This window comes from Photinus pyralis, unplaced genomic scaffold (assembly GCF_008802855.1).
Source record: "Photinus pyralis isolate 1611_PpyrPB1 unplaced genomic scaffold, Ppyr1.3 Ppyr1.4_LG6, whole genome shotgun sequence".
Taxonomy (NCBI): domain Eukaryota; kingdom Metazoa; phylum Arthropoda; class Insecta; order Coleoptera; family Lampyridae; genus Photinus; species Photinus pyralis.
In genome coordinates, this window is record NW_022170663.1 from 27353962 (window position 1) to 27379633 (window position 25672).

General features: G+C 36.5%; 1 protein-coding gene across 1 annotated transcript; it reads left to right on the forward strand.

Moving 5' to 3' along the window:
- Positions 1–1958: 1958 nt before the first annotated feature.
- LOC116174569 (28S ribosomal protein S9, mitochondrial-like) lies at positions 1959–10891 on the forward strand. Its single transcript, XM_031492507.1, has 7 exons — positions 1959–2155; positions 2202–2408; positions 2459–2632; positions 2682–2767; positions 2815–3059; positions 3108–3223; positions 10727–10891. Exons 1-7 carry the CDS (start codon positions 2072–2074, stop codon positions 10889–10891), a joined length of 1077 nt encoding a protein of 358 aa, XP_031348367.1. The 5' UTR covers positions 1959–2071.
- The last annotated feature ends 14781 nt before the right edge of the window (positions 10892–25672 follow it).

Sequence of the window (25672 nt, forward strand, 5' to 3'; positions counted from 1 at the left end):
GCAAAACTAGTACTGCCCGAGTATTGCACGAGAAACTGAAGAAATGCATGTGAAAATTGCTCTCAATGGAACATAAATATTTGTTATCATTTGTCCATAACCTCATTTTAGATTTGTATTTATACAATGATTTAGGTAATCGACAAATCTGTATTCTAAAAAATGACTGAAACGATTTCACTATTATTTATTCAATTCAATTATTAAACAATGAGGAATATAAATTTGAAATTCCTGTAAAGAACCAATTTTTGGCGTTCAGTTTAAATAGTAAAGCCCGCTTGACATGGAGCAATAAAAATTGCAATTGCATGCAAGTTGCAAGAAAAATTGCGAAAGGCATGCGCAGTTCAAAGCCAGCTGATCAATTGCTGCAAGAGACTTGCATGCAATTTTTATAGGACCGGTGCTATTTTTCTTGCATGAATCGTGCAATTCTAGGGATAAATCTAGTTGTTTTTGTGGCACCAACCTAGTAAAATACAGCGGCGGCAACTGTGATGCTGAGAGACGCAATCATTACTTGTTTTTACTAATCTTATTTATTCTTGTAATTTTCATGTTTCTTCAAGCAATCAAAATTTTCATTTGAGGTTAACAACTTTGTTGACAAATCCATATGTTTCTTCTGTTGGCAGACATGTGGCAATTGAAATAGAATTGCACCATGTCAAATACCGTATGATCGAAGCAAATACCATGCAATGCTTATTGCATGCAAGGATTTGACCTTGCAATTTCTTTCTGCAAGTTCTTGCGCGTAGTATTGCTCCATGTCAAGCGGCCTTAAATGCAACTTTTTGTAAAGTAGAAGTTATATGGCTAGTTCATCATCTTCTCTATCGCTAGATGACAACAAAAAACTCCAACGCAAGAAACAAATTCAAATTGGCGCACTTTTATTTTGAAAATTTGCTCCACGAGCTCTCCGACCTCGTGCGTCAAAATTTGCATTTAGTGCGTAATTGTTGCATCACATTTGCCAATGGAACACAGAAAATTGCCCTAAAATTACCAATAGAACGTAAAAATTGCACTCGTGCAGCACGAATTTTGCCAATCGAAAACGCTATAAAAATGTAAACACATCGACACGGTATCACGCAAGTGACTTGGCACATGTATCGATCGGTACGTGAAATAGCGGAGTGTGACATGAACCAAAAAAGGAGGTTTTTAAGAAATCTTATAATCCGATCGGGACCAATTGTAACTCTGAACCATTCGGGGACACACACATACAAAAAGAAAATTTCATCAAAATTTGCCCAGGAGGCGTTCAGTCACAAACACACGTACAGAAGAATTTTTATATACAGGGTGTAATTTAAAAAACACCGCAAGCTGTAGTGCATTGTTTATATGATCTAAGGTGCCTACCAGTTTTTGTCCGACTTGAATGCAACAAAAACCATACTTTAATGACTGCAAAAATACTACAACACGGTTATAATTAAAAGTTTTTAAATCATTATTTTCGTGGGCTATTATTAATTGACTTCAATATATGTATTTTAAATGGCATGATTATGTTTTTCTAACTGAATTTGATAGATTTTGCCCCCCTAAATTCAATGATTATAATATCAAAAACTTTGGAATAATGGAGCAAGATTTATTAGCACTTAGCAGTTATTCTTGGAGGAGCAATAACTATCCTTATTAAGGAGTTCCTTCTTTTTTGCAGTAAATGCGCATGCACTGCCCTTATTGAAGTTACAATAGAGAGAGATTTGTAAATTTCTATGGTAACCTTATAACATCACCTGTCGAAATCTTAACCTCCAAAATCTATCTTTGTGTATATTTTTATAACTTCTTCCAAAATTTCATCCACTGCAATCACAGGCAATTGGTAAACAAATCAAAATAGGTATTAGGTTAGAAGTAGAAATAGAGAGTCACAGAAAAACCGGACTGCTAGCCGCTATGGAGATTCCTAGTAGTTTTGGCATTCTTATGTAGTTCAAATGGGACATTTGCAGATTTGCAGTAGGTGTAATGAACTACAATCTTAAATAACAATTTGTGGTTATATTGCTCGTGTTTACTATTTAAATTTATAAAAAAGATGCTTTCCCAACAGTTTAGTAAATACCATTTACTTATTACACCTTTAAAAAATCGATTTAAAGAATATCTTAGTAAATCTTTGGTAATTAGTAAAAAATGCACCTTCGTTTATTAAAAATTTATTGTAGTGCTCCAGTGTGGTACCCGACGCTCCGTCTGGGTCCATCCAACCTCAAAAGAAAAACGTAAGTAAGGCCATGAAGGCCTATTTACAGCGAGCTGAAGAGCACGAAGCGTTTATGAACCAAGAAAGACACGAGTTTCAGCTTGGTAAACGACATTTAGCGAACATGATGGGCGAAAACCCAGACACTTTTACGCAGGAAGACATTAATGTATGTCTTTAGATATGTTCAAACACATTTTATTTATATCTGTTTTATAGAATGCAATTGAGTATTTATTTCCATCTGGACTGTATGATAAGACGGCTAGGCCTATAATGAAACCGCCAGAGGACATATTTCCTCAGCGGAAAGCCGCCGAATTCAACGAAATGGGAAGACCACATCACTACTTATTTTACACAGGCAATCCTAATTATTATAAAATGCTATATGTAGGTATCAATATTGATTTTGTTGCGTTTGTAATTCTATACATTATAGGATGCCGTTGAGTATATGAATTCGTTGATTAAATTTGAAGATACGATGATAAGGAAAAATCTTAAGCCCGATGAAAATTTAGCATTGTTAGTATAGGTTTACCATGAACATGTTTATAAATCGCCACTTTTAGAGAACTGAGTGGATTTCAGCTGCTTGAAAAACAGGAATTGGAAAATAAGTTAATGGAAGAAATAAGTGACAAACAGTATGAAGCTTTTGCGATTACAATGGAGAGGTTGTGTCACTTTCCGTACAGTTACCGTTTCAAAGACTTCATACTTTCATATCGAAAATTGCTAATGAGGCAAAGCGAATCGCATGAGATTCCCAAGTTGCAGTACGATAAAGATGGTAGGGCCTACATTACGACATACGGTGAGGCAGTTAAGTGAATTGGGCTTTTTGGTTATTAGCATTTTGTAGAATGTCTCCGGAAACGTGCGAGGGGTCATGTCACACTGAGGTCGCCTGGTGTGGGCGAAGTGAGTGTCAATGGCCAGGATCTTAATTATTTCAAGGATCGGCAAAGCAGAGAACAGGTAAGTCTACTTAAATTTTGTTTTGTGGGTTAAGTTGAACAAATTTAATGGGTGGTGCTTGGAAATAATTGCAAATAATGGGGGCATTAATAGTGTTAATTAATTGCATTTATCTTTTTTTCATCATTTTTGCAAGGAGAGCACATACGCTATGTCCAAGATAAGGTTGTCTATCATGGGAATTTCTGAAACCATAGAAAATCATGCTTTAAAGAAAATCAAAAAAACCGAAATTTACAACGTTTTGTTTCAAACAAATCATCAACTTTTTTTTTATATGGCAAATAAGAGTCCATACTATATTGCGTAGCATTTTTTATTATGAATACTACGATATACAGCATCACACAAAAAAACAAAAGTTGTCAACTGTTGGTTTCAACAGGATGGTGCACCCTCACACAACGCCCTAATCTAATTTCCAGGAAAGTGTCCAATAGGTATTCTCAAAAGTCACAGGATTAGGATGTTGTGTGCTAGTGCACCATCCTGTTGAAACCAACACAATTGCCACCTTTTGTTGTTTTGTGTCGCACATCGTCGTATTTGTAATAGAAAATGCTGATTAATTCAGTATGTACTTTTTTTACGGGTCATATAAAAAAATTAAGTTGATGATTTCTCCAAAACGAAATATTGAAAATTTCTCAATGGTGTCTTGTACAGCTCAAAAAGTGGGAGTGAGAAAGTGTTTTTTATTTTTGTGTAGGTATCTATTCAAACAACATTATAAAAAAATAAAAACGAGATCTGCAAATCTTGGTTTTTCTCGCATATCATCGGCAGTAATAGGAATTTTCTAGTTTTTTTTAAAGCATGATAATAGCACTTTAATTGCGCATTTTTTCTCTAAGTTGACCGTCGTCGTATCTTCTATGGTTTCTGAGATCTTCATGATAGACATCATTATCTTGGCTATAGTGTATGTTCTCTAATTGTCTATTCCAGCGGTGGATCCAATTTGGTAAGTGCCAGGTTAGTGTTATAGCATTTATTTTCAATATTTTACCATGGGGTTCAAAGCATTTATTTATGCTTGCCCAATGTGGAGTCCAAAGTTGTAGTAGAGATCCACATTATATATTTTGTTTTAGAGTCTAAAGCGGGGCTCATAGTAAGACTACTATTTTTGTTTCATTTAATCCTTTGACAAACACATTGTATTGGACACTTCAATAAAACATGGACCAACCGCTTACTTAATAATAATAATAAGTGTCTTTATTGATTAGCAGTTCTACATTTGCAGTTATAGAAAAATTCGCCTGTTATAGAAGCAGGCCTCTACCACATTACATATAGAGGTTGGCTTTCGATTTGTGCAAGGCAGTGTCGCTTCTTGCGTAAGGTACATAGGCTCGTACATAGGTGATTATAAGTTTTATTCCGATAACAAACAGTGACTGTTGAGTGATTTTTAGATTTGCTGGTTTGATCCTGATCATATTGTTGTTTAGCAACTTATAATTGTGGATCTTTGCAGTTGTTTTTAATTGAGCTGTACTTTTAAAAACAAGCTTGCATACTGACTTCCAGTATATACACACAAGCCAGTTAATACTAGGTATAGGGCCTTGGAAAACTTTGGGGACCGTGGGAAAATTCTCCGCCTAATTTGGCAGTACGAGATCATATTTCGGCAGTTGGTCCGGGCGCGAGATCATATTTCGATAGCTGGTCCTGAGGTGCCACATTTCGGCAGTTGGCCCTGGTTGCTATACCCTGGCAGTTGGCCCTGATGTTACTGTGGTGGTTACACTGGAGCTGTCTCATGTTTTGGCTTGATATTAATTACTCGCACAATATTTTGGCAATTGGGGTATCTCATAATTCGACGCGGGTGTCCAGGTGGTGAGAATAAGTCGATATTTTATCGCTAACGTTGTAGACGGAAAGATCCGAACCTCAGATCTTTGGATTAGAAGCAGCCAGATTAATCGCTTGGCTACCAAGCTTATTGAAAACAAACTTTACAAAACCATACAAACAGTGCGAACGTTTATAGTGTTGTGTAAACAACGTCATGTAGACGTTATTTCGATCTAAACATCAAAAATAATTACGGAACATCCTGTATATGACCATGATGACCATGATGATGACCATATTTCAATTTATTAAGTGTATATATACGGGGAATTATCTATAAATAAGCAGAAAGTTGGTTTATTGTATTTGAATTTGTTTTTCCTTTTAGAATTGCTATAATTATTGTTTAAATTTGTTCGCTTTTGTAAATTGTTTATTTAGACTTGTGTATTTAATTGAATTTTAACTTGAAATTGCATATTAAAATGTACGGACATCTAGTCGTTGCGATAAGGAGTTCTATCAGCCCATGTGGCGCAGTTCAGTTAAAGCTGAACTGTGGTGCTAAGGGTCGCTGGTTCGAATCCGGGTTCGGGCATGGATATTTGTAAATGTATAGTGGATTGGGTTGGTAGAGCAGCCTTGGCTGAAACCACGCCCACTCAAAAATAAAGGCAAAATAAAAAAAAATAATTAACGCACGTGTTTTATCTCTGTTAAGAGATGAGGTATTTCAAGAAGTGCGCGTTATTAGTTTCGGAAGAATTGATTTTCCAAATAATATTACACATTAAATCTAATGCATCAGGTTTTGATCAGATGAATGCTACAATACTTAAACTCTGTGTATCGTTTCTTTTGCCATACATAACTCACGTAATAAATTTTTGCATCATAAACTCCACTTTTCCTGCTCAATGGAAATTAGCACGAATTATTCCGCTTGCAAAAACTAACAACCCAGTGACCTTAGAGATTTACGGTCTATTAGTATATTGCCTGTGTTATCAAAGGTACTTGAGAAGGTCTTAGATTCCCAAATACGCAAATATTTAACTATCAATAAATTAATTCCAAGCATCCAATCTGGATTTAGGCCGGGACACAGTTGTACCACCGCACTCCTAAATATTACCGACGACATCATTCGTGCAACTGATAATGGTGAAGTAACATTACTGGTGCTTCTCGATTACAGTAAAGCGTTTGATACAATAGACCACCATCTGTTACTGGCACTGTTGCATCACATTGGTTTTAGTAGCACGGCAATGAAATTGATTACAAATTACTTAAGTGACCGATACCAATCAGTTTCTCTGAACGGTGAAAACTCTGATTTTCTTCGTACATGGAGGGGAGTACCGCAAGGGTCTGTATTGGGCCCACTTTTATTCATGGTATATACGTCAACATTTTCTAATAATTTAAAACACTGTAAATCGCACTTTTACGCAGATGATACACAAATTTACTTATCTTTTCCTGCAGATCAAGCAACGAGTGCATGTAAATTGATAAATGAAGATCTAGAATCGATACAAAAAGCCTCGGAAGAACATAATCTAAAATTAAATGTTACCAAAACACAATCAATACTATTTGGTAGAAAACAATCGAGACTAAAGGCCCTACCTGATCTTAAATTGATCCTGAATAATCAAAATATTGCGTTAAGTGATTCAGTAAAAAATCTTGGGTTAATTATGGACCACCAATTACGATTTAAGGAGCATATCACAAAGAACCTTAACGCATCGTATGGGATACTAAAACGTATTTACCATCATAGGCATCTAATGAACACAAAACTAAAAACTCGCATTTGTAATATCCTTGTACTATCTAGATTTAACTATTGCGATACTGTTTATGGTCCATGTTTAGACTCCGTTGACGTTGGTAGGGTTCAGAAACTTCAAAATTCTTGCCTACATTTGATTTTTGGCATTCGTAAATACGAACGAATTAGTCATAAATTAATCACGTTAGGTTGGTTAAACATGAGTAATCGTCGTCACCATCATGCTGCATCACTTTTTCATAATGTTATCATGAGCAAATGCCCACAATATCTATACCAAAAAATATCATTTCGTACTGATGTTCACAACCTCAATTTAAGATACAAAGGCAAGCTGACACCACCGATTCACAATTTCCAATATTTCAAAAGAGCATTTTCTTATTATATTGTAAAAATCTATAATGAGGTACCAGACATCGTAAAACAGTTGACAAGTGCTCGGTTCAAAAACAAACTCTATTCGCTTATGAAAAGTGGCTTAACGTTCAATGTTTAGAGTAGTAACCATATATGCAATTAAAGTAACACTATTTGTAGTATACATGTAATGTACGGGGTTAAGTGGTAGAGCAGACTACGGTATTTTACTGTGGAACTGAACTTCGCTCCATTTCACCATTTTTAACTGTATTTTTTTCTTTTTTCGCCAATTTAATAAAAGCATTATTATTATTATTATTTTCGGCGTAAGTGGGGAGGCGTTCCTTCGAAACAGGCGTCGCGTAGTATTGGTGTAAGATTTTCATCTTTTTATAAATTGGTGTACTGTCATGGCTTAGCGGTTCGAATCCCCTTGTCTACATCAAGTGTATTTAGCGCTAAAAATGTCACTTTGTGAAATGCTCGCGCACTCCCAGATTATGAGATGCCCTAATTGACAAAATATGTGGGGTAATTAATATCAAGCTTGTAACTGTCAAAATTCTAGGTATAATGAGCGCTAAAGCACGGCTGCCGAAATAACTAACAAAACAAAACAAAACCTCGGGACCAACTGCCAAAGCACTCGGGCCAACTGCCGAAACCGAGCACACCGGGCCAAACTGCCAAAGCAACCTGAACCAGCTACCGAAATATGATTTCGCACTCGGCCCAATTGCGGAAATAGGATCTCGCACTCCGGCCAAAGTGCCGAAATTAGGGGGAGAATTTTCCCACGGTACCCAAAATTTTCCCAGTGCCCCAATTTCTGCTGCTAATGTTAATTTATGATATTTAAAGAGATCCCTGCGGGTACGAATACCGTAAACGTTTGCCATCGTTCTAATGATGCGCTCTGAGATACAAAAACATTCTTTAAATTCGTAGATATCTCCCATAAGCATTTTCCATATCTAAGTTGTATAGTAACTAATACTTGATAGGTGTTGATTAAATGGGGTTGGTAGATTTCTGAAGATAACCTTAGATTTGATTACTTCTGCCTATAAGCTTTTAACAATGCAATTTCCAGTTCAAATGTGTATCTATGTGAAGACTGAGAAATTTGAACATGTTTCTTTTCGGATAGATTGGTTATGTATGGATATGTGCAATATTAGGGGCGAGCTTTGGTAATTACGGAATCTGTCATAGTGTCTTGTGCGTGAATTACTACTGAACCACCCCTGGATTCTACATTGGTTGGTATTGTACCAGGTGACCCTATAAGACTGTTCCTCGGGCCTCGGCCATATCTCGGGAACCGTTCGTCGTATGACTTAAGGGTAAAAAAATTATTGGGTACATCGGTTATGAAGAATCGCTGGAAAATATTTTCAAGCTCTAAAAAGGACCACCAGAGGGTGTAACTACCATCTTAAATTTTAAAATTGCATTTTCTTTAAATTTCGCATAATACACTAAAAATTCTTTTTTCACATTTTTAAAGAGAACCAGTTTATCTATCATTTTCTTAAAAACAAAAACAAAGATGGTGTGGGGCTTTGAATTGTTTTTACAATAACCTGCTATAACTTCTTAACCGTTTGACCGATTGTTTCAAATTTGGTATCGTTGAAAAGAGTATTCTTTGGGCAACCAAAATATAGTGAATTTAGTTGAATCCTTCATCGCCAGGGGGCTAGTTTTGACAGTATGATCCAAAATCCTAAAAAAATCAAATGGAATGATGTGACTTTTTCTTTATGAAAAAGTAGCCAAACAACACCCAAAGAGTCCAGTGAAGACCGTTTTTAAAAATCTCGTTCCTAACCTCACATATTGGGAAAATGAGATTAATTAATTAATTAAAATGCTTAAATTGTATCTTATTTGACGTATATCCGGTATTTGTCGATGGCGCGAAAGATTGTTTGGAAAACGACCCCACACTTTTAGGTAGGCCTTGGAAAATTAAACAAATGAAACAAGATGCATTATAAAATAATAGCAGCCGTAATTTGTAAATTATTCTGCTGTGTTTACATTCAGAAAGTGCAGTTTTTTGTAATCTTTTCTAAAATGCCGATTTCTAACCAAGAAGCATTTAATATGCTGGCGGCGATGGTTCGTGGTCGATTCGGATAACGCAAATAGAAGATGGGGGCAGCGATGGTCGCATTTTGAAAATACTCAAAATATATCGCCAGCATATTAAATGCTTCTTGGGTAGAAATCGGAATTTTAGAAAAGATTACAAATTCAAAAAACTGCACTTTCTGAATGTAAACACAGCAGAATAATTTACAAATTACGGCTGTTATAATTTTATAATGCATCATGTTTCATTTGTTTAATTTTTCAAGGCCTACCTAAAAGTGTAGGGTGCTGTTTAATCTCGGTATGAGATAAAGATGATTTGAGGTAGACTGTAAGGCGGCACCCGTCACTGTGCCAATTTGTAGACTCGGAACCTTACACCCCAAATGAGTAAAACCAGCCTAAACTATAATACTTACTGATTTATTCACAATATTTACACGTTTATATACAATTTTTCCTCTAATTTTATTGTCCTAGTTCTACTATTTGTTTACTTGCCTCAGCGATGCTATTACACTATTATTTGCATTTTCATGCCTTACTCAATTGACCTGCTTTATATATCCATAACAATGATGTCTTAATACCTACTTATTCTACACGTTGATTACTTAATTAATATTCTGTTTAATTTCAGATTAATCTGTGATTGAACAGATGCTTTTCCAAACAAACTTTTGCGTCATCGACAAATACCGGAAATACGTCAAAAGTAAATTTAAGATACAATTTAAGCGTTTTTATTAATTTATTAATTAATCTCATTTTGCCAATATTTGAGGTTAGGAACGAGATTTTTAAAAACGGTTTTCGCTGGCTTCTTTGGATGTTATTTGGTTACTTTTCATGAAGAAAAAGTCATATCATTCCATTTGATTTTTTTAAGATTTCGGGTCGTAGTGTCAAAACTAGCCCCCAGGCGGAGAAGGATTCAACTAAATTAACTATATTTTGGTTGATTCTCATTGCCCAAGGAATGCTCTTTTCAACCATACCAAATTTGTTAAAAACGGTTAAGAAGTTAAAGCAGGTTATTGCAAAAACAATTGAACGCCCCACGCCATCTTTGTTTTTGAAATAACTGAGTTTTTGTTTTTACGAAAATGATAGATAAACTGGTTTCGAGACTTGTTAAAAAAATTTTTTTTAGTTTATTATGCGAAATGCAATTTTAAAATTTAAGATGGCAGTTACGCCCTCTGTTGGTCATTTTTAGAACTTGAAAATATTTTCCAGCCGATTTACCCAATAATTTTTTTTACCCCTAAGTCATATGACGAACGGTTCTCGAGATATGGCCGAGGAACAGTCTTATTGGGTCACCCGGTACGATTCCTGACCATGATGTTATATCATTAAAAAGAAGGGGTCCTAAGAATGATCCCTGAGTGTACGGTTACCGTGTTAGATTTGTATTTTTGCAGGAACTCATCGTCATCATGTTACTGTCTTCTTTTAATCAGGAATATTTCTACCAGTTGCAGTTCAAGTTTACGGTCACTCAAAATTGTATCGGACGACAGCAAATGTCGATGTCTAAAAAAATTATTTTCGCACAGTCGACCGCTTTAACACGTTCATTCTTCTAGAGTTGTTAGGTCCTCGGAATTTAATTTCATCAGTTTGAAACTTCCGCTATTGTTCGTATTTACGGTAATAGTTTCATATCAGAATAAGGGTATAGGTTGTGCAGATGTACTTATGATTCTATATCTACCTCAGAGGAGCCATTAAGGTTATGATGATTATATCAAAATTGTACAGCTGCAGCATCATGGGGCAAAGGGTAATTCCTTAATTAGCATCATGTTTCATAAGAGTGACAAGTTAATTCTTTTATTATCGTATTGTGTAATCTGCGTTGTATCACTTTCCCATTTAAAGAGATTCAAATAAACTGGTAAAATAAAAAACTGATATAATGTCAGTTATATATTAATCTATTTTGGCATCTGTGGGTTTGGTTCTGCATATATTTTGGACCTAACAGCAACAATCAATAGCCTTCACAAAAAACCAAAGGTCTTTCATTCCAGTCAAAATAATAGTACAAGTGGATTGGTCGAAGAACACGTGGAAGTCACGGAACAATGATTGGAACTTCATTCATCATTTTCGGATTTGAATCATTTATTGACACAGCCTCAACATTCCTCATTGATGTTCACTGACACGGATTGCTGAATGTAACCGGTCTCTCCTTACTTTCACTGACTTCTCAAACGCGACCTACATTTTCTTCGAACGTATTCTTTATTTAGCAAAAGAGAGTTGGTATCCTTACCGCCTTTGGGAAAACGGCAGAAAATTTTTTTGTTAATTACCATAGGTACTGACCCTGACCGTGTGAAACGGTGCATCTATTGCGCATACAGTCCGACCTTTCATTGGGGACATTAAGTTGACCATTGACACAATCTCGCTCCCAAAATAAACACATCAAAAGAAGCACGTCCGACATTCTCTCGCGAACTTGAAGATTAGCGTTACGTATCCTATCCCATTGTCGCCTTTGTATTTCTATTGTCCCAATTTGTTCAGCGACAATTACCGCGGTTCATCGCCGTCGCGCCAATTTCCACCTGGAATTCGGGCGTACAGGTGCATGTTGTTGTACAACTTTGATCTCGGTTACGCTACATCAGTCTTACCTCACGTGCTTATACGATCCCCTCCCCACTGAATTAAGACTTAAGAGTGGTCTCCATAAAGCAATTTAGCAATTTACTTTGTTCGCAGTACGTTTAAAGTCGCATAGAAAAATTTAAAACGTTTCGCATCACCTGCGTAAATAACGGCGCCGGGTTTTTCACGGTTACCGTTGCGTGCACGTTCTTTGTGGGGTGGTTGCCGCGGCCGTCGACTTCCTGAATTTACCGCGACCGCCGCGAATTTACACGGGTGACTCAGAAATTTGCAAATTGAAGCTATGCGTTCGTGTGCTAAATTAAAGCGTTTATAAGTTGCGTGTGCGGAGTGCCGATGTAGTTCGAGAAAACTGAAGATGTTACAAGTGTCCGAAACCTTGGACGTAGGTAGCCAATTCTAGCATACGGTAAGTAATTAACTTTCTTCTTTAATTGAACGCTTACAGCAATAACTCCCAAAATGACTTTGTACATTTTTGATTGAGATCGCGCAATGTTTAATTAATGAAGTATTGCTCGATAATTTGTGTATTCAATTTCAATTACTTTATAATGTAATCAAACTTCAAGGTGGCTTAGAATGGTCAGCGTCGTTAAAATTAAATTATTAAAAAGTTGTAAGGAAAGTTCCAAATTAGTTTGGACGATAGAAACTGTCGATCTTAGCCTATGAGTGAGAGAGGGAGAGGAATTGAAAATTAAGGTTATCAATGAGCCAATTCTCGGTTTTGCTACTGATGCTAAAATATTTACTCGCTTCAGTAAAAATAGTAAATGAAGCAAGATAAATTATCTTAAAAAAAGACGTGTAGTTAACATGCAATTTAGATAACGATTATCTACACGTTGATCTCCTACCAGCTTAATGGATCACCGAAGCCCATTGCCAATGCTTTACCTGTAATAATAAAGGGTAATGGTCCCTGGGTTGTCAGCAGTTACGCATTTCAAGATAGTCGTATTCCCTAGACATAGATTGTCGCGATAATAAAATTTAAAATGTGGACTCCACTGTTAACAAATAATGAACAATAATATCAGTTTTGAGTTTATGACATTCGGGACCATGTGACTTTATTTCGAGAAATTTGATAAGATCCAAAATTACACTTAATGTAAAGCTGTAAAATTATCAGTAACCATCAAAGTCGTGGAAAGTCCACCGATTTAATATGTAAATGTGGACATATTCTATAAAGCATTAATTTGTAAAGGAATGACACTTTGTGGGCAATTGAAACTTATCCAAGGGTGTATACTTACGTAAATTACACGAATAATTTTGTATAATTTGGTAGTTTTAAAGTATGAGGGCGCTTTTTTTTAAATTTTCTACCTAAAACTGCGGAGAAACCATACAAAGCTTAACTAAAATTATTTTTCTACGTAACTTACACTAATACATTCAGTCCAGCGTTTCTTCAGCTGTTTCATTCCATAACAAAATCATTTGTTTGTATTTTTCAAAAAGGCGCTATTACGCTTTTCAAGTCAAAATTTTCAAAACGGTTATTTGGATTTGGCAGTGTGCATTAGGCATAAAGGATGTAAAACTGTCAAAAGTTGTTTTTTTTATAGATGAGTTTTTAGCGCCGTGACGTCATACAACTCTTTTTGTCAAACAGTAACCCACATTGTTTATGAACGGGGCAAGTTTTCGAGTGGTTACACATTCAAGTATGGTACTAACCGGTAGCAACGTTGCTTGACTGTAGGCAATAAATTAATTGTTACTAATAAACATAAACAAAAATAAAAAACGCGTCACAACACCACAACATGGAGCCGGATCCGAGGTATTACGAGGGAACGTATCGTAAAAATACTTCTTGGGGGAACTTCTGAAGAGTTTTTGAACAATATTTCGAGAACATTCTAGAATCGTAAAATAGTCTACAAGAGCACAAAGTACATTAAAGATAGAGGAATTGGCGTAGAAGTGAAGAAGTTTGTATTGACTGAGGGCCTCTTTTCTACAAAGAGATTTAATGGCAGTCCTCGTGGCAGTCTAATACACATTCAAAGGATGTGCTGTTGTTGTAACGGAGGTTTTGTTTTTGTGCAAATTTAAATTTTTTGGTCATAGTAGCACCGATCTTTTGAATCGCAAAAGGTAATGTTACAGTGGAGCATTTTTGTGTTCTTATTCAGTTCCTCATCGGATGCCCGCTTTAGTGTGCAATGATCATGAGGGTACATACCTACACTTTACTTCTTCCAACAAGCACCATTTCGCAATGATGGACGTGCTAACAAAATTGAGGTATTATGACGCCATGAGAACTGGTTTGCTATTACCATTATGGTCATTATCCAATATTAATGGTGGGAAATCAACTTTTTAAACATTGCAATTGTAAAGATGCTAATGAAACCGTAACCATGCTCTCTTTAGACACACAGTTTTGGGGGTCGTTGGGATCAAATTCAAATTAATACAAGCTAGAGAAATTATGCGCAAAATTGTTCATAACAGTGAGCCGGGCGTGACTTTGTACATATTCAGTTTTTGGTATAGCAATCTTGAGCCACTAGTAGATATGTCTCGGCCAGATGTTTCATTTTCTCTTTGCGAGTACTCTGTTCAAAGACTCAGTTCTCGAAGATATGAGGAATTATAACTTGGTCAGGGGTGGAGAAGTAGGGCTGCAGTTCGTAGAAATGAAGTCCTTTCGTTGACACCTTTCATTAGAATACAATGAAGTATATAGCCAGTGTTCTCCCCCCCCCCCCCCCTCTTTGGTATTCGGCCACCAAGATCTTGATCTATTGGAATATACACTGGAACGAACAAACGACCTGCCGTCACATTGAGAAACTTGAGACAAAAAGGCGGGAAAATATTGACCAAAAAACATTCGGTGGATCCCAAAGAAAAGAAAGGAAATTTCTCCAGATCCCTTCTTGGATAGCGGATATTGAACATGTGCGACTGGCAACCACATGCTTTCGACTGCCAGCTTGTATTCTATATTTAGCTCGATATTTAGCAACGAAAAATATCCTAAGATCGGCTAAAGATTAATTAAATATTAATTTGATTGAAAATTAGCTCAACCTACTTTGAATAGCAACAATAATTAATATTACCACAGATTTTAGTATATTTTAATCTGTGATATTACTTATTCTTTGGCGATATCTTACATCGTTGAAAAGAGAATTAAAAAAATGTACTAAATTCTTGACAGCTTCCTAGCTCAAACCAAAAATCGCGCAAATGTCTTCAAAAAATCATAAGTGTAGGGAAACAACGCTTCCCACGAAAGTATAGGTGCTATTTGAAAAAATTAAGTTGCCTTACACTCGACCCTTTAGGGGCAGTTATGTGAAAATCTGCATAGCATCATTAAATGGACCCCTCCATATGAAGAATATTTTATATGTATATATAACTTTTTGATGTCCTCGCTAGTTTCCGCAATAATCGATTGTCGCTAGATAAATGGGACACCCTGTATATAAATTAAGTGAGTGATTTTCAAATATAAGATTACGGAACTGGTAGTCGCAACTCGAAAATGAAATGACCGCTACATCCCAATTCGTCTCGCTTATGCGAATGCAATTAAACCCCAATAAATCATCCCTTGAAACTGATATCTTTTCTAGGTCAAAAAGGTTTGCCTCAAAAATAGCGTATGTAACCCGTTATTTATTATCATTCTGTTCCGAATTCAGTGTCTTTGAAAATAACAGATATCGCCGAAAACTGAAAATGTCAAATTTGTTTTCATTTTCCCTGGCTTAAACGGTCGGAAATAGCGGTTCCTTTACCAGCTTTATTTTTTTTTTCCGGAGAATTTAAATTTGTTAGCCGCATTTCAATAACACGCTAGATGTAAAGGCTACAGGGTATTACTTTCTTATTTCTTATGGGCGCCATTTTGGATTTTTAGGGAAAGAGAGAGAGAGAGGAGAAAAAAAGAAATATTATGACGTGTCATATGACCTCGAAATTTACAAGAAAAATTTCAAAATCAAATGTTTTATATTCAATTCTCGACAAAATATCCACGGGTAACTAAATCTTGCTGAATCAACATGCCTGTCTGATGGTGATGAATGAATGAATTTCTTTTTTGTCCTATATCTCTTTCAAATAAAAACGAAATTTGACATTTTCAGATTTTCGGTGTGAGATATCATCGAAAACGCCAATATGGCGTACATAAAACTAAGAAAGTAGTAGCTTGTAGCATCTACATCTAGCGTGTTATCCAAATTCTGATAACAGATTCAGATTTTTCGAAAAAAAAATGCCCATAAATGGTGCCAACGGGAACCGTCCATTTCCGATCGTTTTAAGCTAGAAGAAAGGAAAAAGAAATTTGATATTTTCAGGTTTTTGGTGTTATCTTAGTTATTTTCAAAGATTTTTCAAAAATTTCAAATGCGTTTTTTAGTTATAAAAAAGGACCACTAACCTACACTGTATCTCTCTCCGTAACGAAGATCCCAAGGTGAACAGCCCTGTATACTGTCAAAATGTTTGCGAAATCAAAATAACTGTCGACAAAAAATATTTTAGTTTTTTAATTTTGACATTTGTTTTGTAATAGAACGTGGCACAATTTTTGTGGGTTGCACACCGAAAAATAAGGTCTTTCGAATAATTTCATAAAATTTAGGTTGCTATTAGAAAAAAAAGTTCGATGAAAGAATTGTTTTGAAAAAATTCGGCTCCTTATTTTTCGTTTTTCACTATTTGAACAAAATCCGTCGATCCGTCATATTGGAAAACTGCCAACGCTGTACGTACATACAGACAGAAAAATTTGTATTCTTTAAAAGTTACTTAAAATGATCTAAAACGTAGACATTTTAACATACCCAAAAAACGGTATAGTTATTTGTAGCACCATTAAGCTATCGTCTTTCTTTAGAATATACAGTGTGTCCCAAATCGGGTGGGATTGCATGGGTAACTTTGTTATTATTAAAGATAGAGAATTGGTTAAATGGGCAATGTTTTGCAGTTTTGGATGCTTATTTAAAATTTCCTTATGGAAATTCAAAATGTCGCATAGGTTCGACGTAAATTCAAAAAAACTAAAATTGGTCATTTCCTTGAATGTCTTATATCATCGAAAGTATAAGAGATATAAAAAAAAGTTTTATATAAAAGTGACTGTCTTTGATACGCTTAACTTAGAATTGATGTCAAAAAAAAATTCAAGATGGCCACTTTTGAGGAACATTTACCAACTTCCTACAGTTAAATGGGCGCCATATGGGATTTTTAGATTACTTGATAGATCAGGTCGGCGGCCTGAAATTTATGTAGTCCTCGGGCAATCCAAACAATAACAAGTTAAAAAGTAATCGTAAACGATTTACATAAAGCGCATTTCCACTTGCATTCATTTCCCATTTGTAAGATGCAACTTCTGTTAAAATCGTAGAAATCCGGCCACAAATATGAAAGATAGCATTGCACATGGGCAATCCATTGTTGACGTGCTACTTCAATTTCAGTTTATGAGAAGTGAGTTTCATTTCAATGCTTTTCTAAATAAGAAAGTTGGAACTGCGCATGCGCAAACCTCAATTTTAAAACTAATGTTAGATTTTCCTTTGTTCCAAGCGCCTAAGTATCAAATTTCACATAAATAGTTCCATAGATAAAAAAGTTGGCACGGCGCATGCGCAAAATAAAATTTTGAAACTGGCGCTAGATTTTCCTTTATTCCAAGTGCCTATGTATCACATTTCATTTAAATTCTTCCATAAATAAAAAAGTTGGCACTGCGCATGCGCAAAACCAAATTTTGAAATTGGCGTTTGATTTTCCTTTATTCGAAGTGCCTATGTATCAAATTTCGTTTAAATTCTTCCATAAATAAAAAAGTTGGCACTGCGCATGCGCAAAACCAAATTTTGAAATTGGCGTTTGATTTTCCTTTATCCCAAGTGCCTATGTATCAAATTTCGTTTAAATTCTTCCATAAATAAAAAAGTTGGCACTGCGCATGCGCAAAACCAAATTTTGAAATTGGCGTTTGATTTTCCTTTATTCCAAGTGCCTATGTATCAAATTTCATTCAAATACTTTTATAAGTAAAAAAGTTTGCAATTCGGTTTATAAATGGTCGAGATGCGAAAAGGGCACTGTGAATTTTGAATCGATTCGATTCAACTTTTGGCATTGCGTATTATATGGTTAAAGCTATGCCCATATTGAATTTCATGCAATTCAGTTCATAACTAACGGAGATGTAAAAGCGATCGAACATTTCTAAACAAAGTTATCGTTCACACGGACAGATAGATGGACAGACAGACAAAGGAACAGACGGAGAGACCAACCGGCAGGCGACAGATAGCAATGCAAAATTATAAACGATCTCTTAGGATCGTTAATAAACGGCAAAAGGGTAAAATTATGGAACATGTAAAAAACGGTTTTTTGTTTTTTTTTTACAATAACTTTTTTTGTAAGCGGTACAGAAAAAATTCCTTCCTTGGTACAAGACTCGACACCATAACGAACCAAATAGCGAAAAAGTAGAACAATAGCTCTTAAGATAAAGAACTAGTAGCGTCGCAAAACGAGCGGACGGACGGACGGACGGACGGACAAAGTGGCCACAATAGCGCATTTTTATTTTATTTTTGTGGAAATGCGCTAAAAAGTTGATTTTGATCTGTTATGCTTTTCGTTTTATTTATTTTTTTCTAAAATTGTGACCGTTATGCATAATTTTCTTAGGAGGTATATAAATAAACGAAATAACGTGCTTCTCAATTGTTGCTGTAGTATGGAATTTATTGCTTCTCCCATTTGGAAGAATTTATTTTTAAAATTCATTGGAGGGCGCTGGAACATTGGGCGCGAGCCCTTCCTTCGCCCCTCAAATGGATAAAATGCATTTAGGTTCGAAATAAATTGAAAACGAGGATTGTATAATATTTTACTACCTTATACTGATAGCAATTGCTATATTACTTGTTCAACAAACTATAGGTAATACAAGTTTGAAATCGCGATAAATTGTGTATTTATTATGGAGGTGTCACCTTCTCAAAAGAGTAGAATGCCTTAAATCTATTTATTGTGGCATTGGTTCTCTTTCTCTCTCCGTTACCATTTAAGTAACAAATTATAAGTGGAGTAGTTATTAATGTACAAAGTAGATTAGCAAGAAAATCATTACGACAATAAATTGGTTTAAGGTACTTTACTCGAAGGGATGAATAAAATTTCACTACCAACCGGTTCAATTAAATACCTACACAATTTATCACCAAAGCAATTAATTCGAAACTTGTAGTGTATAAACCAATTAACATAGAAATTGTTACTAAACACACTTCCAACGTAACGTTAACCTAGCACTCCCAACTGCAACAATTATTAAGAGAATGAAATGAGCCCTTAGCGATCACTCTACTTGTGTGCTAGTGTGTATACAGGGTGTAGAAACGGTTTACGCACCATAGAGATTTCAATGGTAATTTCTTTATGTTGAAATTCTTCCCTAATTATTTTACAGGACAGTTGTAAATAAGTATTTGGAGATTGTAAAATTCGGCGTCTATTGATGTGCCCATTTGTAATTTTTTGTTGTGGGAAACATGACAAATTAAGGAAATTATAAACTTATGACTATAAACCTAATTTTTCTTTCAATAATTTTACGGCACGAGTGATTCTAATAAAAATCACTGGTGCCGTGAAATTATTGAAACAAAAATTTGATTTTTAAATACTAAATTCTAATTTATTTATTTTTTCCGGTTTTCCGAATTAAAAAATTACAAATGAGGATATGAGTGACGCAAAATTGTTCAAACTACAAGAAACCTAGTTACAACTTTGCTCTAACTTAATTAGGGGAGAAAATATTTCAATATAAAGAAATTAGCATTAAAATCCCTATGATGCGTAAACCGTTTCTATGTATACCGTGTTCCTCGAAATCTCAAAAATAAATTTTTTTGACTCTTTTCAGCGATTCTCTATCACGATTACGATTAGTATGGAAATGGTTTGAGATTTTTACGATCTGAGTTGAGTGTATGGTTAATGTTGTTACCCTACAAATGCGTTAATTTTTTTTTACTTTACACGAAAAGGAAAGACCGCGATTCGAGCTTAAAGAAACGTTTGCACGACCGAAGTCTACTACTCTTTTAGAAGACGAGCGCCTTATAAAAGGTGCTTAATTTCTTCCTGACGTTCCGCTTGCCCTTTATGATTACCCTCTTCGGACACTTCGTTTTCAAAATATTCGCTTCGATTTCACCAAAAAATATGTCTCGTACTCTACTTCGACAAACCGGTTTCACCCCCCCCCTCTCGTCTAAGGGGTCGGGAGTCAGAATAGTTATCAATAAATTTAGGATTACTGATGAGGTTTTAAGTTTACTTTTGGTACAATAGAGGGAGCGTGGAGTATCCTTTTTTGTCAAAAAATTGTTTTTCAGATTTAGAACCTTTAGAACTGTGTGGGAGGCTGAGAGTCATTCATGGCTCTAATTAAAATTGTAAAGCTCACATGAGCCCAAAATATGAGGAACAGGGATTAAACTGTTCGCTTATTGTAAATTAAATAGCACAGACTCGACAAGAATTCAACACTTCATTTTTGGATACATCACCCAATGCATACTTTTTCAGAAAATTTTTTATACATACTAGTAGAATGTAAAAACAAAGGAGAATTATAATTGTCTTGATATGTGCCGCGATTAATTACGTCTTTATCTTTGAGATAAAAGAGTACCTACTATAATATTCCTTCTGTAAATCAACCTTGTAAAATGCCCCATCTATTCTCGTATAGTGCAAAGTGGCAATTTATTATTAAGGGTATGTAGCATCGACCACTTTTAAAATGTATGACAGCTGCACCCCTCTTCCAGATTTTCGTGACCAGAACTACGAAATCTCGATGTCCATATCTGTTTCCCTTTTTCTCGGTAAGGTCGTATCGCTATTCTATTCTATCGTTGAGGGAAATTCACTCAACGATTCTATGCAGTTATCAGTAGTAGTATCATGCAGTGAGTTTTCTTGGAAATGATCGTACATTATTCCTATGTTCACTTAAAAAAGCACATAAACTTAATTGGCTAGTATTGTATTTTTCTATTTGTGACTTACCTTTTAATTATTTCATTTGATGTCGAGCACTTTCTAAAGCGATTACTGCTATTACATCAATTTATCAAACACGTAAATCGAATGGATCACAAGAAAATGAAGTGCAAATATTTAATTAAACTTATTTTACATGTGCAGATTTATTCATTTATTATTTAATTGCAGCACTTATACAATATACAGCTCATTATTGAATTAGATTGATCTGTTTTTCTTACGTGAACATAAGTCAACATAATAATATATCCATTTTCTCGGAAATTTGTCCGTTAACTATTTTCGCACGATTAGGGCGTTGTGTGCGGGTGCACCATCCTGTTGAAACCAACAGTTTCAAATGCAGTTTATTTTGTTTTACATGAACGAAACATAAATTCGATTCCCTTAACATGAATTTTAATTGGAATTTGCTTGGATTCCAGAAAAATATGAAAAAGTCTGTATAGACTGGTCATAAACTCGGAGATTTCTTTCTATGGGAATACAAAAATATATACAATTTTGCATAAGTTTTTCGACACCTTTATGATCCGGTTCTGAATTGAATAGGTCTAGTAATAGTTCAAGATTAGTTTTCTGAAAAGGCAACAAAGCTGTCGATCAGAATTTACAATAATGTAACGGAAACGCTCCAGACATGACGTCGCCTTTGGCGCTCTGGAATTTTCTAGGCGCGCGATAGTGGGAATGTTTGCACGTATCTGGTAATTACGCGAATGTTCTGGACTTACATTGCTTGCGTGTATAAATGGTTGCGGACCGAACATCGCAAGCAGTTTACTACCGAACGAGATCGAGTACGTATGAAACATCGAGCGCGGAAATATAAATTGCGAAGTGTGTGATATAAATAGTCGATATAAATTGTACGGTTTTTATAGTGTTTTAGTTTTGTTTAATAAATATTGATATAAATCGAACCCGAATTTATAAATAACGTTACATTGGTGTCAGAAGTGGGATTAATTAAATTAATTAAAAGTAAGATTAAATTAAGTGCTTGTGCTTGTGTATGCCTGTAACAAGATCTGCTGCCGCTAAAATGGAAGAAACGATGCTCAATTTGCTCCAGCAAATCCAAAATGGCCAACAGGTGTTGCAACAAGAAATGAAAAGCAACCAAGAGAAGTTCGAGAAGGTGGAAGAAAATTCTAGAAAGATTAATGAAGAAAATTCTAGAAATATTCAAGAGAAGTTCGAGAAAATGGAAGAAAATTCTAGAAAGATTAATGAAGAAAATTCTAGAAATATTCAAGAAAAGTTCGAGAAGATTGAGGAAAATTCTAGAAAAATGGACGAGAAGTTCGAAAAGATGGAGGAAAATTCTAGAAAGATTATCGAAGAAGTTGAAGAAAAAGTTGAAGATAGAATTACGGAAGTTTCCAAAACATTTAAAGCAACATTCGTTGAGATTGAGCACAAGTATGAAGAGCTGCGCGAGCAATTCCTGCGACTGACTACCGAAGAGCGTACTAGTAGTGCCCCAGATGAATTACTGATGGACCGTCTTCTTGAGGTGCCACAGCCTACTCATTACAAGAAGGTCGACCCAGAAACAAATACAAAAGTAGAAGGCGACGTTCAGCAAGCCCGAGTAAAGCCACCTACTTTTGATGGTAAGATTCCTTGGACCACGTACGTTCGACAGTTTGAAGCAGCGGCTGCGGCAAATAAATGGACTCTTCAAGACAAAACTACAGCCCTGATTCTTGCTCTGAGAGGAGATGCTCTGGATGTGTTGCGGACCATCCCCGAGGATCAACAGAACTTCCAACAAATAGTAGCGCGACTCGAAATGCGATATGGCGATAAACACCTTCAGCAAGTTTACTATGCCCAAGTCAAGAACCGAATGCAGAAACCTGGAGAAAGTTTGCAGGAACTTGAAGCGGACATCGCTAGACTGATTCGATTGGCGTACCCTACGGCACCGGAGAGCTTTCTTGATCAACTGGCTGTACAAACATTTATCGATGCCGTTCGTGATGGAGATGCCCAGCAGGCTTTGAGACTGGCTAGGCACGACAAAATTGAGAAAGCTTTGGCCCATGCGTTAGAATTCGAAGCCGCCAAGAAAGCTAGTCATGGAAGTGCGCGAGTACGTATGGTGGAACCTCGCAGTGACAGCCGGGTAAGAACCATCGAAGAGGAAGGTGGTTCTGAAAGTTTTGAAGAAAAGGTCAGTAAAGTAGTGGAAGAAAAGGTCAGTAAAGTAGTGGAAGAAAAGGTCAATAAAGCAATACAGTCACTGGCAAAGAAACGTGAACCACGATGTTGGAATTGCGGCGAGATTGGACACGTTCGCCGCAACTGCCAAAAACCATTACAGCAGTCGGAAAACTAAGAAAGGTCGACAGGAAGGGGCTATCGTCGACCTGCAGAAACAAAGCCCCGATCTTCACTGTAAACATTTCGTCGTCTGGAAAAGTTCTGAGTTTGTACATCGACGGCCGAGTTAATGGAGAAGACAGATCCTTGCTAGTAGACACAGGTGCAACAAGAACTATTGCAAGACCAGAGTTATTGAAGAATCATTCTCGGATCTCATCTTCGACCGTGCAGTTAAAAACAGCAACTGGTGAAAGAATAAAAACGCACGGAGAAATACAAATGTCTGTCACCATCGGAAAGACCACCATCAATCACCAGGTGCTAATTGCTGATATTTCTGATCAATTCATCTTGGTGATGGATCTTCTTAAGAAACTCGGAGCTGTGTTAGACGTGAAAAAGGGCGTGTTAAAGGTCGGCGATGAAGAACTCCCTTTCCATGAAGACAAAGAAGATGTCATCCGCCTGTTAACCACTCATGACGTCATGACGGACTTAGTGAAAAAATTATAATGATCACTTTAGATGGATATTGTCGCCAGGGAAGCCTACGGATAGTCGAAGCACTAAACGAAAAGGAATTTCTAGTGGCTAGGGCTCTGGTAAAAGTTCAAAATGTCGTTCCGATTCGAATTATGAATTTGAAAGATAGTCCTGTTAAGCTAAGCAAACGAACTGTAGTTGGACAGTGTGTGCCCATCTCGGCTATTCGCTCTGTGAGATCTGAAAATCTATCTAAAGGAAAGTATCCAAGAGAGCTGATAGATATGGTCATTAAAAACACCCCAGATTTGGACAATAGACAACGACAAAAGGTGAAAAATATGCTTATGGAATTCCGAGATGTGTTCGCGGTAAACGACCAGGACAAGGGCAAGACAAGCATAGTCACCCATAAAATAAATACTGGCAATTCCCAACCGATTAGACAACAGCCAAGGCGACTCCCCTTGGCTAAACGAGACGAAGCTGAGGAGATTATCAGAGACATGAGAAAACAAGGTGTCATCGAGCCATCGAATAGTCCTTGGTCATCACCGATAGTGCTTGTAAAGAAGAAGGATGGCTCCACAAGATTTTGCGTTGACTACCGTCTGTTAAATTCGGTCACCAAGAAAGATAGCTATCAACTGCCAAGAATAGACGACACCTTGGACACTTTATCTGGAGCCCAATGGTTTTCCACACTCGATCTAAAGAGTGGTTATTGGCAAGTGGGGATGGAATCGACAGACCGAGAGAAGACCGCGTTTTCTATAGGCTCTGGACTTTGGCAATTCACAGTAATGCCTTTCGGATTGTGTAATGCCCCCGCGACGTTTGAGAGACTTATGGAAGCAGTTCTAAAGGGACTAACGTGGCAGACATGTCTGGTATATTTGGATGATGTAATTGTCGTAGGAAAAACTTTTGAAGAACACCTAAAGAACCTGAGAGAGGTGTTGGACGATTACGAGAGGCCAATTTAAAACTAAGTCCCAAGAAATGCTTTATGTTCCAAAAAGAAGTTAAATATTTGGGGCACATCGTATCTCGTGATGGTGTTACAGCTGACCCAGAGAAGATTATAGCGATTCAAGAGTGGCCGATTCCTGAGAACAAGCACGAGATTCGAAGTTTCCTCGGTTTGTGCACCTATTATAGACGATTCGTGAAAGGATTTGCCAACATTTCCAAACCATTAATAAAGTTGACAGAAGAGGGCAATGAGTACGAATGGAGTGAAGACTCTCAAAGAGCTTTCGAACATCTCCGGCAAGCTCTTACTAGCGCACCTATCCTTGGCTACCCCAGAAATGAAGGAAAGTTTGTGCTAGATACCGATGCCAGTAACACCGCCATTGGAGCTGTTCTCTCTCAATTGCAAGACGGACAGGAAAGAGTCATTGCCTATTTCAGAAAAGTACTGTCGAAACCCGAGACGAATTATTGTGTGACTAGGCGAGAGCTCCTGGGTGTGGTAAAGGCATGCGAACATTTCCATAAGTACCTTTACGGCCGCAAGTTCCTGATAAGGACAGATCGTGCAGCGCTAAAGTGGCTCTTGCAGTTCCGAAACCCAGAAGGACAGGTGGCAAGATGGTTAGAACGTCTTCAGGAATATGACTACGACATTGAACACAGAGCTGGAAAAGTTCACAATAATGCAGACGCTTTGTCAAGAAGACCGTGCAAGGACAACTGCACACATTGTTCTAAAATAGAAGACAAGGTTGGCCATCTGCGACGAACAACTGTAGAGAGTGAGAAGTGGAAGCCAAGCGAAATCAAAACGGCCCAAG

What these genes read in the sequence shown, in the direction of transcription:
- LOC116174569 (XM_031492507.1), top strand. Translation starts at nt 2,072, where the DNA reads ATGCTTTCCCAACAGTTTAGTAAATACCATTTACTTATTACACCTTTA. An exon ending in AATATCTTAGTAAATCTTTG is followed by an intron (nt 2,156 to 2,201) that starts GTAATTAGTAAA and finishes AATTTATTGTAG; the next exon opens with TGCTCCAGTGTGGTACCCGA. An exon ending in GGCCTACATTACGACATACG is followed by an intron (nt 3,060 to 3,107) that starts GTGAGGCAGTTA and finishes AGCATTTTGTAG; the next exon opens with AATGTCTCCGGAAACGTGCG.